We start from the raw sequence: 14,733 nt of genomic DNA, 5'->3' as shown, positions 1-14,733 counted from the left end.
GGGGCTTGGGATTGTTTCAACTAAGTCTAGATAAAGAAAGCACAGAATTTGGCAACAGGACTTTATTGTTCAGTACTGGGACGTTCTGGGGCTGGGACTGTCTGTCGTGGCTAGAAGTGGACCACGTGACACAGGGGGTCGCCATTCCAAGTCCCTCTCAGGCTACTCGTGGCCTGATGGCCACAGGGTATGGTTGCCTGATGTCCCCGGAGGTGAGGCATCTGTCCCCCACCTGCCATGCTTCCTATACAAATTAAATACAGGTCAAGTCACGAGACTTCACGCCCAGTGTGGGGATTGAACTCACAAGCCTGAGATTAAGAGTTGCACGCTCTACTGACTGAGCCAGCCAGGCCTCCCCTTTATTTTTCCCAAACCCCCTCTGAGTGCAGGAGGGCTCCCCTCCTCCAGCCCCCTTCGAGCTCTCCCCCATTCTCACGGTCGGGACTTGCTCCCCACTGGGGGGAGGGGGTGGAGGACACTGAGCCGCACTTTGAAGCCGCTCTCAAGCACGCGGCCACATTGTGGGCTGGAGATGCCACCATCGTGCTCGGTTTAATGATCAATTTATTGCCTGCCGGGAAGCCCTTTCTGACCCGGTTCGGCCCTCAGTTAGCTCCTTTTGCTCAGGGCTGGCGCCTGCCTCGGGATGGAGGCGAACAACTCCACTGGCGACCCCCGTGCTCCCAGCCCGCAGCTGAGCGTGACCGACCTCATCGTCATCACCGTGTATTTCGCCCTGAACCTGGCTGTGGGCATATGGGTGAGAGGCCTGCGGTGGGCGGCCAGCCAGGGTGGGCACCGGGGGGTGGGAACTGGGCTGGCAGGTCCCCGAGGCATCTGTATCGTGTCCCCTGGAGGCCGGGTGTCCCCCGGGGCCCTCCTCCCAGCCCTGGGGTAGATTCATCTGGGACCTTGACCAAGCCCCCTTCTCTTTGGGTAGTGGCTTCTCAGTCTACAAAGTGAGGAGGAGGAGGGCCTCTCTGTAACAGGCAGGCTTCGCGGGAAGTTCACTGAGTGTCTGTGCGGACAAGCTGGGGGCCCGGCACGGCTCATCGCCTTCTTGGCCTCTGTTTCCCCCATGTCAGATGGGCTCATGGTCTGTTCAGAGGAGGGGAGAGGCACACGGAGCCTGGGGATCTTTACTTTTAAAAGCTCTGTGTCCGGGGCGCCCTGGCGGCTCCATCATTTGAGCGTCCGACTTCAGCTCAGGTCGTGATCTCCCACTTGCTGAGTTCAAGCCCTGCATCCGGCTCGCTGCTGTCATCACAGAGCCTGCTTTGGATCCTCTGTCTCCCCCCGCCCCCCACTCTCATCCTCCCCTGCTTGCACTGTCTCTCAAAAATAAAAATAAAACCTTAAAAAAAAAAAAAAAAAAAAGCTCCCTGTCCACCAGCCTAGCCTAGTTCCTAAGCGAGTTTCTCTCACTTTCTATAGGAAAGAGAAGTGATTCAGGCCATCACAGACTCCAGTGGCAGTGAGGGTCCTGCTAGGCAGGTGCTGTGCTCGGCACCTGGTCCCCACCGCCCCGGGGCAAAGGCCAGCCCCATTTACAGATGAACCCCAGCGCTCTGGGGTCTGGGACTTCCCCAGCGAACCCCAGGTCCCGGTACATAGGGGAGAGGTCCCTCCTGTGTACTCATAATGATGACCTTGGAGGCCTTTCTGGTGAGGACGTGAACACAGAAACCAGCTGTGGGTTTGCAGAAGTCAGGCTCGTCCTCCTTGTCCCCAGGAGTGCCCAGGCCAGCAGCCCTGAGTGCTGACACATGGTCTTTATCTACTGGGGGAGAATGAGTATATCCCTATCTTGTCTTCCCTGGCCACTGATTTAAGCCAGAGGGCCAGAGGTCAGCAAGACCTAAAGAGGGAAGAGGAGGGGAGAGAGAGGGAAGAGGAGGGAGAGAAGGCCTCCCCAGTCGGTGTGGGTGGGAGGATTTACTTGGAAGTGCCCACGTAAGAAAATGTTTTGGGTATCTGAGGCCAGGCCCTTTGCCACCCGGTGACACGGCCCATCAGCCTTGCCGCCCAGGACTCGCCCCCTCCCAGCTCAGCCTTCCCCTGCAGGCTGGTGCTGTGTGCAGCGGGGCTGTGGGAGTTCCAACCTGCCCCTCCAAGGCCACAGGGCTGTGAGCACAGGCAGAAAAGAACAGAGCCACACAAGGAGTACACCCTGGAGCCAGATCCCACAGGGATCAGATGTAGGCGTTCATCACCCAAAAGCAGATGGAACAAGCTGGGCTGGGCTGGGCAGGTGCACCTGCAAAGGTGCTGACAGTGGGGTTAGGAGAGCCCAGGGGAGGGCCTTTAAGGAGGCGTCACAAGCGACCTTGGGCTGAGCTTTTGCATCTCTTAGGGTATCTGTGAGTAAGGGACCGAAAACCTGTATCAGATGAGCTTGAACAATGAAGGAAATATAATGACGTCCATTCTGAAAAGTCCAGCAATAGTGAAGGCTTCAGGTACGGTAGGATCCAGGGGTTTCCAGAGTATCATCAAGGCTGTCGCTGCACTTCGCTTTGATTTTCTCATGCATGTGTGGCATTGTCCTGAGTCCAGTTTCCCTCACAGAGGTGAGATGCCCAGCCTGTCTGGTTAGCCTGGGTTCAAATCCTGACTCCATCACTTACTAGCCACTTTTATCTGTGAAAGCCTTGACTTTCTCATTGGTAATACGAAGATGGTCACAGTACGTACTTCATGGGGCTGCTGCAAAGACTCAACACCTCGGGGGACCTGGGTGGCTCAGTCGGGTAAGCGTTTGTCTCTTGATTTTTGGCTCAGGCCATGATCTCGTGGTTCGTGGGTTCGAGCCCCGCATCAGGCTCTGTGCTGACAGCTCAGAGCCTGGAGCCTGCTTCGGATTCTGCGTCTGTGTTTCCCCCTCTCTGCCACTTCCCCGTTCTCTCTCTCTCTCTCTCTCTCTCTCAAAAATAAACATTAAGAAAATTTTTTAGGGGCACTTGGGTGGCTCAGTCAGTTAAGCATCTGACTTTGGCTCAGGTCCTGATCTCACAGTTCGTGGGTTTGAGCCCCACATCGGACTCTGTGCTGACAACTGGGAGCCTGGAGCCTGCTTTGGATTTTGTGTGTGTGTCTCTCTCTCTGCCCCTCCCCTGCTCATGATCTGTCTCTCTCTCTGTCTCTCCAAAATGAATAAATGTTAAAAAATAAATCAATTAAAAACTTAAAAAATTTTGTTTTAATTAAAACAATTTTTTTTTAACGTTTATTTATTTTTGAGACAGAGAGAGACAGAGCATGAACGGGGGAGGGGCAGGGAGAGAGGGAGACACCGAATCGGAAGCAGGCTCCAGGCCCTGAGCCATCAGCCCAGAGCCCGACGCGGGGCTCGAACTCACGGACCGCGAGATCGTGACCTGAGCTGAAGTCGGACATTTAACGGACTGAGCTACCCAGGCGCCCCCAAAAATTTTTTTTAAATAAAATTATACATAAAAAAAAGACTAAACACCTCATAAAGGTAAAGCACTTGAGACCAACTCTGCCACAGAGGGGCACTCGGTGAATATTAACTACGTCAACATGGCTGCCAGCACCCTCAGAGTCCCGGCTTCTTCCTCCGCCTCCCAGGAGGCCAGGAGCAATCCCAGCTTAAGTCCACAACTGTCCTGAACCAGGTGCGGCAGCTAAGGAATGTGATAGTCTCCATGGCTTAGATGACTCAGGACTCCTGGAAATGGAGACCGGGCCGGGGCCACTCAGGCCAATTGCTAGGAAAAATGAGACCCCTTTAGGAAGGGAAGGGGCAAGAAGGAGGCAATTGGCCACGCCTGCCACATCCCTGAAAGATGAAAGGACATGTTTGGAAAAATCCCGGGCTAAGAACAGAGCTGCTGTGGAAGTTGCACAGTGCATAGCCCACAAAGCTGGATGTGGCCATCCTGGCCAAGACCGTGAGAGTCTTCAGATACTACTGTATTCAGTATGGCTGGGTCACAGCTCACAGAAAGTGATGGAAGATGGGGTGGGAGAGAGGCAAGCAGGAGCCATATCCAAAGCTTTGAATGTCAGATGCAGACAATTCAGGTGAACCATCTTGAATCTGGTGGGAGGAGGGGGGCGGCAATTAAAGTCAGGTAGAAAGAGGCCTGTATATTGATCGATACTTTGTGATCCAGTCTTATGTTAGGATATATATGTTGGGAGAAAGGAATGCAACATATATACCTAAATATACCTCCAGGGTCCCTCTTTTCAAATTTCTTCTGTCCTCAAGTTCACATCTATTCACTTTCTCCTGTCCAGATAGCACTGAGGGCTTGAAAAACCCATATAATCACTGACCTTTATTGGGCTTACTCACTAGGTACCAGGCACTGTTGTTAGAGTGTCACATGTATTAACTCGTTAAACCTCACAGAAGCCCTGCAAGGGAAGGCCCGCATGACAGATGAGGAAACTGAGCCACAGAGGTGAAGTAATTTGCCCAAGGTCATACACAGCAAGCAAGGCGGCCAGGATTTGCTCCCAGGCATTCTGATTTCAGATTTTTAATTATATTATGGAGCACAAAACTCTATACTCCCACCAACACAAAAGGTATGCAAGAATACTTGAGTGATAATTCTTCGAAATGTATCAGAGATTAGAATACTAGAAGTTAGAAATCAAGGCCAAAAGGCTCTCAAAATCCTTAGCTCAAAGTCCTCATCAAGAGGCAAAAATCTCAGCTTCAGGGCACCTGGCTGTCTCAGAGCATGCAACGCTTGATCTTGGGCTTATAAATTCGAACCCCACATTGGGTGTAAAGATTACTTAAAAATAAACATCTTAAAAAAAAAAATCTCAGTTTAGTTACGCACTGTGGAATGATCAAAACTTAGACTTTGACCTGTAAGGCTACAGTAACTGCCCTGAGGCAGTTTGGCGGGCCTGGGATAAGAAGTGTGGAGGATCCTGTCTTGGGCCAGCACAGGGCGTCTTAGTCAATGGCGACAGTCAGCCGTGCTCATGGCCCCCAGCTCCCTGGTGTGTCCATCCCTCCCCCGGTGGGGGGCCAGCGGGGAGCCACCGGGGGCTTGGGCCATGGTCCAGAGCAGGCTGGAAGTGAGTGAAGGGAAGGAACGGGACCACGGGGCCCAGGAGCTGGGGTGGAAGGCTGTGGATAAGATTCTGGTTCCCTCTGTCCTTTCTGTTTTATTGATGTAATTTCACATCACATGAAACTCACCATTTAAACCATTTTAAACTGTATAACTCAGAGGTATCTAGTACATTCATTCTGTTTTACAATCATTACCTGTATCTGCTTCCGAAACTTTTTCATCACCCCGAAAGGAAACCCCATACCTATTAGCAACCATTGCCCCTTGCCCTCTCTCCTCGGCCCCTGGAAACCACTAATCTACTTCCTGCCTCCGTGGATCCACCTGTCCCGGACATTTCATATAGACGGAATCATACAATATGTGGCCTTTTGTGTCTGACTCCTTTTACTTAGCAGAATGTTCTCGAGGGCCATCGTGCTGTAGCAGGTGTCAGAACTTCATGCCTTCCGAGGGTGGGGCAATATTCCGTCGTACGGATAGACCACGTTGTGTTAATCAGTTGTTGAGCGCCTGGGTTGTTTCCACCTTTTGGCCGCTGTGAACATTCAGGCACGAGTTTTGTTCGAACGCCTGCTGAGCTCCTTTCTGCCTCTGTTCTTGCAGTCTTCATGCCGGGCCAGCAGGAACACGGTGAGAGGCTACTTCCTGGCGGGCCGGGACATGACCTGGTGGCCAGTGAGTGTTCTCTCCCCCTGCCCCGCATCTGATCCCGGATGCAGGTGCTGCCTAGGGGCTCATCCCTGCGGTCACTTTGTGTGTCTTCCTCACCCAAGGTCACCGCCCGGGGTGGGGGTGGGGGGCCCAGCGATGGGGCAGGTTGAGGCTGGTAAGGGGCCCCCAAGCTAGGAGCGTCGGGATGGGGTGCCGGGAATTGGCTTTGGCGTCTGGTGGGGGTGGCTGCCTCTGCTGATTCTTTTTCCCCTGTGTCCTCCAGATTGGAGCCTCTCTCTTTGCCAGCAGCGAGGGCTCGGGCCTCTTTATTGGACTGGCGGGCTCGGGTGCGGCCGGGGGCCTGGCCGTGGCGGGCTTCGAGTGGAATGTAAGCAGGCAGGGGTGGACGCAGCTGCGGGAGGGTGCAGAGACCTTGACAGGCGCAGAGACCTTGATAGGGCTCCAGTGGGGCCTGCCCTTGGCCACTCAGGGCAGCCAGTGTCTAGACGGGGGTTGTTCCCGGGGATGGATGGCCTTCAGAATGCCAGAGTGCTGGATAGGGAGCTTAGCCTTGGCCACAGAGGGAGGAAGAGGCAAATCCTTCCCCTCTTCAGGTTCTCTGGCGGGTCAGGTCTCCAGTCCGCTGGGCCCGGATGCAGGGTCTGTGGGAGCTGGGGACTGCTGTCCTCACCCTGTCCCTGTCCCCCCTCAGGCCACGTATGTGCTGCTGGCCCTGGCGTGGGTGTTCGTGCCCATCTACATCTCCTCGGAGGTGAGTCTACTCCCGGGGACTCAGGGTGGCCTCACCTGCATCGGGGCCTTGCTCCCCTGGCTTGGTGATGCTGATGAACAGGAACCCCGGCTTCATGTGGTAGAGCCAGCCCACCGCTCCCAGGGCTGCGTTTCTTCTTAGGCCAACTAACATTCCTGTCAACTCATGAAGACACATTCCCGAGGCCCTCAGCCTGGGAGCCGTGTCTGCTGGTTTCCACGGCCCCTGCTCGCCGCATCTGGGGTGTGATGCTCCCTCTACCCGAGCACACACCTGGGCGACACCGTCCCTGACTCTGCCCACTCCTTCAGCCCCACTGGGCAGCCACTGGACCCAGTAGTTTCCATTCCCTGGATCTCTCCCAGTCCTTCCCCATCGAGTCGCGTCAGTAGCTCATCCGGATTTGTCACCACAGCCTTCAGACTTGTGCCTCTGTCCCTAGTCACCGTCCCCGGTTGTGGGATGGTAATGGGTATGTGGGTCTGGCCTTGCCCTTGAGAAGCTCTGGGCCCTGACAACTGGGTGAGATCTCGGGGGAGTGCTTAGTTCCTGCCCCCCGTGCCTCCCCAGATCGTCACCATGCCTGAGTACATTCAGAAGCGCTACGGAGGCCAGCGGATTTGCATGTACCTGTCTATCCTGTCTCTGCTGCTGTCCGTCTTCACCAAGATATCGGTGAGCTGCACCCCCCCCCCCAACTCCCAGCATCCCGCCAGCATCGCCTGGAATCATCCCTGTTCTGAGGGCCCCTCAGACACACCTGACATCCTCTCATCTGTCTCTTGTTCAACAGCTGGGGAAACTGAGGCCCAGAGAGGGACAATGATTTGCCCACACAGTGAGTGGGATAGCTTGACGAGGGCTTCCAGAAGGCGGGTTCGGCAGCTGGCATAGTTGGGGGCAGAAAGCAGACCTTCTGACTTCTGCTTTGCCCTGGGTCTAGATATGAGGGCGTTCGGGGTTCTCGCTATGAGAGGTCGGTCACTGGTGGGAGCCTGGGGGTCAGCCTGGATGTCTTCCCTGGGCCAGCGCGGAGGTGAACCAGGACTGCCCACTAGGGGGCGCTGAGAGCCTTCATGGTCTCTGGGGGTTCAGCGGCCGCAGGGAGCCCATCCCGTGGCCGGTCAACTCCTTGGAGAAGCTGACCCCTGGCGGTGGCCTCCTGGTATTGGGGTGCCTCCCTAGTGGGCACCCCAGGCCTCTTTTCCCTTGGGAGCCTGGACCCGGTCCCCCTGGAAGTGTAAGGGCAGAAAGCGCACCTTAAATGTCGGGGTGGCTTGCGTGGGATTCCAGAAGGAAGGAGGGTTCAGAGGGAAGGTCCTTACAGACAATCTCATCCTGCAACCCCTGTGTGCAGATGAGGCCGTTGAGGCCCAGAGAGTGATGGTGACTAGCTCAAGGTCATGGTGAGTCAGGCGGAGACCAAAGAACCCAGGCCTCTGTCTCCCAGCCTCCCAGTCCCCGGGGGGGCCCCCGGCCGCTGCTCTGCTGCACCGAGGCAGCCAGGACTTGGCACTTCAAACTCCACACTGTGATGGGAGATGAGTGGACTTACCCTCCTATAAAATGGAAAACAACCCACTGACGTCAAGGCTGGGGCTCCAACGCCAATGCTGGGCTTCCGGATGAGGCCGAGAGGGAAGCGGGAGGAACGCTAATTGCCCGGCTTGGTTTGGGCAGGACCGGGGACGCCTTGGCTGATGGCTTTGGGCTGAAACTGTTTGAAGTGCGTGTGCCCAGCTGGCCCCCAGAGGCCCTGACCTCACTGGGCGGAGCCCCGTGAGTGCCCCGGGTGTCTGTGCGTTCAGCACCCACCCCAGCTGCAGCCTGTCCTGACAGAGACCACAGGGCTCACCTGCTGTCATCCCTCGGGTGGGGATGCTGGTGTGCAGAGAACATTCGATAGCAGGGTGCGGGGATCACCACCCCGACCCTCAGATGGGGTCGGGGGCCACTGAGCCCCAATCACTGCATGGCCCTGGGCTAGTCATTTAACCTCTGGAAAATAGAGAAACGGGGCACAATACCCTAGGCCACTTGGAGCAAAGGCCAACCATGGCCTACAAGATCCTCCAAGAAGGGGCCCCTGCTACCCTGCTAACCTCACCTGTCCCTCTTCTGTCACACACATCATTGCAGCCACCCTGGCTTCCTTGCACATCCATGAACACACCAGACGTGACCCTGCCTCAGGGCCTTTGCCCTTGTGTTCTCTGCCTGGAACCTTCTTCCCCTGGATATCCACATGGCTCACGTCCTCACCTGTGTCAAGTCTTTCAAATTTCACCTTCTCAGTGAAGCCTGCCCCTTCCCCGCTCTCCCTCTTCTCCGTACACCGACTATCTTCTGGTCTGAAGACAGTCTGCATAATTCACTTAGAATGTCTATTGTCTGCCTCCCTCATTTCTTCTCTCTGTTCATGGATGCGCCCCCAGTGCTACATGCCTGGCATAGCTCATAGGACTGAATGAAAAAAATACACGCCAGGGGCCAGCTAAGTTTGTCTGCGGCGGGCTGGAAAGTAAATAGTTTTGGCTTTGCAGGACACACACGAGCTGCTCAGATTTGCTGCTGGAGGGAGAAACTCCACACCAATGTGTGTGGACTGGATCTGGTCTGTGGTCTCTGGTGTGCCAACCCTGACATACATAATGTGTGCCCTGGCCGAGCACCGGATGATAAACACATTCCCTGCTTTCTGGGAGCTTAGTGTTCCAGACAGATAAGTAAACAGACGAATACAATTATAACAGTAAAAACGTTGATCAAAGAAGCAGAGGCGAGGCTGAAATCTACAAGGATGAGAGCAGGCTCCCTTTGGAGAGAGTGGTCTCTGTGGGAAAGGCCAGGCTTATGGCAGCTGAGGGAAGGGGCGAGGCTGGAGCGCAGGGAGCCGTGGAGCTCGGGGAGGGGTGAGCGCTGAAGGGGACAGAGGGGGCCTGGTGGACGACGCCTGGACCTCTGGGCCTGGCTAGCTGGATTTTATTCCGTGCGCGGTGGAAATGCAGAGAACTTGATTTTTCTCTGAACAAGCTGAGTGCAGGAGGAGGCGGGGAGGGGCTTCCCAAGGGATGGGCCAGAGGGTAGACATGGGAGTATTTTGGAAACAGAATCAACAGCAGTGGCCGGTGGGTCAGGTGCCAGGGAGTGTGGCAAAGGTGAGAAGTTTCTGGAGCCCTGAAGGGACAGTGGTGGCCTCGATGGAGATGGGCCACCCCTGGAGGTCCTACTCCCCACTTACGCCGGCTTCCGCTGAGGGCAGGGCTCTGTAGAGGGATGGAGGAGGCTGGGCCTGCCCCTGTGCCCGTCTCCATATCTGCTTACCCATTTTCCAGATAAGAGCCACCAAGGCCCAGGAGGCGGCATGACCTCCACAAAGCCATGTGATCAGGGACACAGTTTAGGGCTCTTAGCTTCTATGAGGCCGCAGCTCTCCTGGGCCCCCAAGAGACTGGGCTCGGGCTGCAGAAGGGGAGGTCCAGTCGGGCTGGGTGCTGTCTAAAGTTCCTGGTCAGGGACTCCCCGGGAGCCTGTAGGCAATCTCATATTCGCTGCGGCACAGGCTGTCGCTGGATGCCGTGCAGGGTCCTGGAGTGAGGACAGCGGCTGAGTCCCACCTCCACACTTTGGCCTGTACTGCTCCTGACACTGTCCAAGTCCTCATGGCTCCTCGTGGCCCACCGCCCCAGACGGGAGTCCCTGAGTAGAGAGTCCCTCCGAGCAGGGCGTCGGAGAAGATAGTTCTGGAAGATGGAGCCTGCGGACTGGGCAGCCCCAAGGCACAGGGACCTGGCCAACTGAGGCCTGGAGGCCGTGAAGTGCTGGGCCTGGAATGGTGGCCAGTCTGGTGTGGCCAGAGTCACCTGGGCTTAGAGATGAGTGGCTGGGGCCTGAAGGCCAGCCACACAGATCAGGGCTCTGAGGGTGGCCTGGGTGCGGAGAGGGGTCTTGGGTGGCAGGAGGATGAGCAGGCGGGAGGAAGAGGCTGCTGCTTTCTAGAGACCTCTTGTTCCCCATTCACCTGGCAACTCCAATCTCTGATACCTGTTGGAACCTGACCTCGGGGAAGTACGTCCCCTCCCCAGGCTTCTGTGTCTCCTCCGGTCTGATGGGGGAGGGGGCTTGAAGAGTCCTTCCTGCTCTGATATTCACAACCCTGGGCTTCTCTCCTGGAGCTGGAGGTAGACACACGTACGAATGCACACACACACACACACACACACACACTCACACACCACCAAAGCCAGGGACCAGAGTGACGGGCTGCCGATCTCCTCAAAGCACCTTGTCAGAGTCCACACTGGCTGGTCTCTCCAAGGGAGGGTAAAGGAGGGGCCTGGAGGGAGAGGGACAGGGAACACAGGCTCTGGAGTGACACCCAGGCTCGGCCGGGGCTCTGTGTCCTTAGGGCTTGGAGCCTGGGGGAACCGGGGGTCCACAAGACCGACTGGGCGGTGCTGGTCAGCTGGATGTCGGGCCAGGCACTGCAGTAGTTCGAAGGGGCCCCATGCCCCCTGGTCCCACGCAGCCTCGTTCAGCCTTCTCGGGAGCCTGTTGGCCCCAAAGGTTGTATTTCAGGTCATCTCCCCTGAACTGAGCAAGCCCAGAATGGCACATTTGGAAACCAGGCAGGGTGGAGCCCCCTTGAGCTCACAGGACAGTCCTGCCCTCCTTCCCTGGGCTCCCAGTACAGTATGGGGGTGGGGGTAGAATTAGGGGTGTGAGGCTCACCCCAGGACTAGGACTCCAGCCCCATAGGCTGCCCCAGGGTCTGGGATGGCAGCGTCTGTATCCAGTGCAGCCTCTGGGGACCAGCCTTGGCCCGAGACACGGTCCTGGCTTCAGTTCCAATCCCACCAGAGGGCAGTGAGCAAGACTGCCCCCCTGCCCACCCCCGGCCTGCCCCCAGAACACGTCTGGTGTTTTTTCAGGACCGCCTGTCTAATGGGGAGCAGAGAACAGGGGGCACACCCAAACGGATATGGGCCTGGAGCCCTAGGCTGCAGATCTGTTTCTTCAGGCCCGTAAGGTTTCTCGGGCCTCCTTCAGGAAGCCCTCCTGGACTCCTCCTTGTCATGGACCCCTGGGAACCAAGGACACAGGGCTCCTCCTTTACATCTGCAGGCAGGGGCCAGACTCAGTAACAGCACTGCTCCTTGGTGGACATCGGCCACTCGGGACTTTATTAAATCAGCAGCATCCCCTGCACAACCGCTCGTCCACGGCCACAACCCCCTCCCGCCCTCCCAGCAGCGCCGGTGGGTGTGTGCGTGGGGCGTCTCTCCCTCCGTGTCCACGGGGCACTGAGGCCGCACGTCGAGTGAGCGGTGCCCTGAGTCCTGCGGTCACCTCGGGCCTCCGCGCAACTTCCTCTCCCCTCCCGCAGATCGACCTGTACGCAGGGGCCCTCTTTGTGCACATCTGTCTGGGCTGGAACTTCTACCTCTCCACCACCCTCATGCTCGCCATCACGGCCCTGTACACCATCGCAGGTAGGGCGCCCTCGCGGGGGTCGGGCGGGGGCCCGCGGACAGAGGACCTGACCGCCAGCCCGGGTGTCCACGTGGCCGGGCAGAGGTGTGCAGGGGCCTGAGAGGTGGGCGGGAGCCGGGGGGTCACCTCCCCGCACAGCCTGGCCGGCGGAGATTTGAATCGGGCTCCGCCGGCCCAGCTGAGCGGTCCACAGCTCACCCACCTGTGAGAGGGCAGGGGACAGGTACGTGGAACCGCCGTCCCTCCTCCCTCGGGGCACAGCTTTCTCCAGCTCCCTTTTTTCTACCCACAGGGGGTTTGGCTGCTGTGATCTACACGGACGCCCTGCAAACGCTCATCATGGTGGTGGGGGCCGTCATCCTGACCGTCAAAGGTGAGGGGTAGCCCCCCGCAGCCAGCGCTTTTGGGGGTCTGCCCTGTTAGGACCCAGGTGCCAGCCCTGGGCGGGGAGGAGGGGGTGGTGGACTCGCAGGGTCGAGCCACGAGGCGGTCAGCCCATCAGCCTCCCCTGGGTGACAGAGGCTGTGTGTTCCTTTCCCACCTGTCGCCCAGCTGCCACTTGTCACCAGCTCCAGGCCGGCTCCAGTCTGGTGTGGAGGGGACTCAAGAATGCAGGGCCACGGCACCTGCCCTGGCTCAGGACTAGATGGTGACGTAGGGCCGAGGGCAGGTGCGCACACCATCCACGAACACTGCCAGGGCATTGATGGGCTCCAACTGTTTAAAATCATGTGCATAATCCCAAGAAGTCCTGCTACGGGTTGCTGGCCGGTGGCAGGGGAGGAGAGAAGAGGGTTTAGACAGCTCGGTGATACTAGTCAGGGAACCCGGAGGAAGCTCAGAGGGCTCCCTCAATAAATAGGTAGTGAACTCCCCGTCCTGGGAAGTATGCGATCAGAGCCAGGAGGATCGCACAGAGGGTGAACAGAGGCCTTGAAAGCCTCCTCCAGACTCAGACTGTAGGATCCTCCAGCCTGGTAATTTCCGATCTTTGTATAGTGTTTGTACGTTTGCTCTGAGTACCCGGCCCGGCCTGGGCTCCGGGCGGCAATGAGGCTGGGGGCCCAGAGTCCGGGAGCAGGCTTCCTGCTTGGGAAAGGCAGGGGAGAGGGGCTTGCAGGTGAGACTAGGGATTTTCCTGTATCCAGACTTTGTGTACCTGCTTGCTTTCAGACCAGGGAGGAGACCCCACTGCAGGAGAGGGACCCAGGCAGCCGGGCCCAGCCTGGACGGGAGGGGTGGTTACAGACACAGCAAAAGCCGCAGATGGGCCAGGGTTTGGCCACACAGGGCCCTGACTCTGAGGTAGACGGGAACAGTGAGGGAGTGAATGTGCTCTGGCCTCGAGAGGAAAGACTTCTGGCTCGAGCCCCGGCCGGTGGGCCAGGTGGCTTTGGTCATGCCCTTGTCCCTTCTGGGACTTGTTTCTGTTCTCAGTGCTACGTGCCAGCCATCCTCAGCTCTGCCAAAATCACATCCTTTAGGAGCCCCAGGTCAGGACTTTAACACTTTTAGACTCCCCGGGAAGGTCCTCCAATGCCAAGAAAAAATGCTTTTGCTTCCTTGATTCTACAGTCTGAAGCTTGGCAGAGAACCCCTGCCCGAGGCCAACAGGCGTCCGGGGGCCAAGAGGACACTGTGGTGTCCACGTGCAAAATGCTCATTTAACAGTATTATTTTTAAATACAGATAAAATAGTCATTTGAATTCCCCTGTTCTGGAAAACCCTCTACCCTCCACGCCTCTCCAGACCCTGGGAAAGGTGGATGGGAAAAAGTCAAGTTTGGTGCATCGGGAAGTGGGGGCCCGGAGTCAGGGCCATCGGCCACCAGCCCGTCCCCGTCCCACCCCGACCCCTCCAGCCTTTGACCAGATCGGCGGCTATGAGCAGCTGGCGGCAGCCTACGCCCAGGCCGTCCCATCCAGGACCATCGCAAACACGACCTGCCACCTGCCCCGTGCAGACGCCATGCACATGTTCCGAGACCCCCACACAGGGGACCTCCCGTGGACTGGGATGACCTTCGGTCTGACCATCATGGCCACCTGGTACTGGTGCACTGACCAGGTGAGTGTCGCTGTCGCCACCCGCCCTACCTTCCTGCCTTCCGGGATGGGCCCTGGAGAGTCTGGGCGGCCCATCTGCCGATCCCTGGCGCGGCCCCAGGAACACCTGCATGGTGAGTCTGGGCTGGGGCACAGGCCACGGACTGCACGGCTCCAGGCCCAGGGACAGGGTGCTAGGGTTCCTTGTGGTGCCGGGGGGCCTGGGCCCTCCGTTTAGAATCAGATGAGGCCCACTGGCCGCTGCCCGTCCTGGCCTTCAGGTGCTTTGACTGGGACAGTTTGGAGTAGGGGATTCCAAAAGGACTTGGATGCTCTTCAGCGACCCTGCCATCGGCCTGGGGGCTGGCATTTCGGGCCTGCCTTGGAGTCCCGGGATCTGCCAGCGTGCGGGGCACGGGGCCAGCCTTGGCCTGCCAGGGGTACGTGCTTGTTACGGCTGGGCTCGCTTTCCTGGTAGAGCTCTGGGTGCCATCGGCAGCCGCAGCGCGGTACCGCGGGGGTCCCGAGGTCCTCACGGGCCGCAGGAAGCCATCTTTATCCCTGGTCCCCGAGGCAGGGACTCTATAATGGGGGATCTGTTGGCCCTAGGAGAGAAAGAGCAGAGACAGTGAGGAGACCCCCCCAAGGGCCAGGGGCAGGCGGCAGCCGGCTCACCTGGGTTTATGTCTCTTGGCCTTG

General features: G+C 57.8%; 2 protein-coding genes across 2 annotated transcripts in view; one reads left to right on the top strand and one right to left on the bottom strand.

The window, feature by feature from the left end:
• Window positions 1-554: 554 nt before the first annotated feature.
• Window positions 555-14,733, top strand: part of SLC5A10 (solute carrier family 5 member 10) — a 58,521-nt gene continuing 44,342 nt past the window's right edge. Inside the window, 8 exon segments of the mRNA XM_058705628.1 lie at window positions 555-763; window positions 5,676-5,747; window positions 6,007-6,111; window positions 6,436-6,495; window positions 7,066-7,170; window positions 11,882-11,987; window positions 12,281-12,361; window positions 13,851-14,056. Coding sequence (XP_058561611.1) covers window positions 650-763; window positions 5,676-5,747; window positions 6,007-6,111; window positions 6,436-6,495; window positions 7,066-7,170; window positions 11,882-11,987; window positions 12,281-12,361; window positions 13,851-14,056 — 849 coding nt within the window. The 5' untranslated portion in view covers window positions 555-649.
• FAM83G (family with sequence similarity 83 member G) overlaps window positions 13,633-14,733 on the bottom strand; it is a 28,481-nt gene continuing 27,380 nt past the window's right edge. Inside the window, exon 6 of the mRNA XM_058705627.1 lies at window positions 13,633-14,639. Within this exon, the coding sequence (XP_058561610.1) occupies window positions 14,229-14,639 (411 nt within the window). The 3' untranslated portion in view covers window positions 13,633-14,228. The remainder of the gene's footprint in view (window positions 14,640-14,733) is intronic.

The sequence above is a fragment of the Neofelis nebulosa genome, chromosome 16 (genome assembly GCF_028018385.1).
Source record: "Neofelis nebulosa isolate mNeoNeb1 chromosome 16, mNeoNeb1.pri, whole genome shotgun sequence".
NCBI classification, from domain to species: domain Eukaryota; kingdom Metazoa; phylum Chordata; class Mammalia; order Carnivora; family Felidae; genus Neofelis; species Neofelis nebulosa.
The sequence above is the reverse complement of the archived record's forward strand: the minus strand, read 5'-3'. Positions and strand labels throughout refer to the sequence as shown.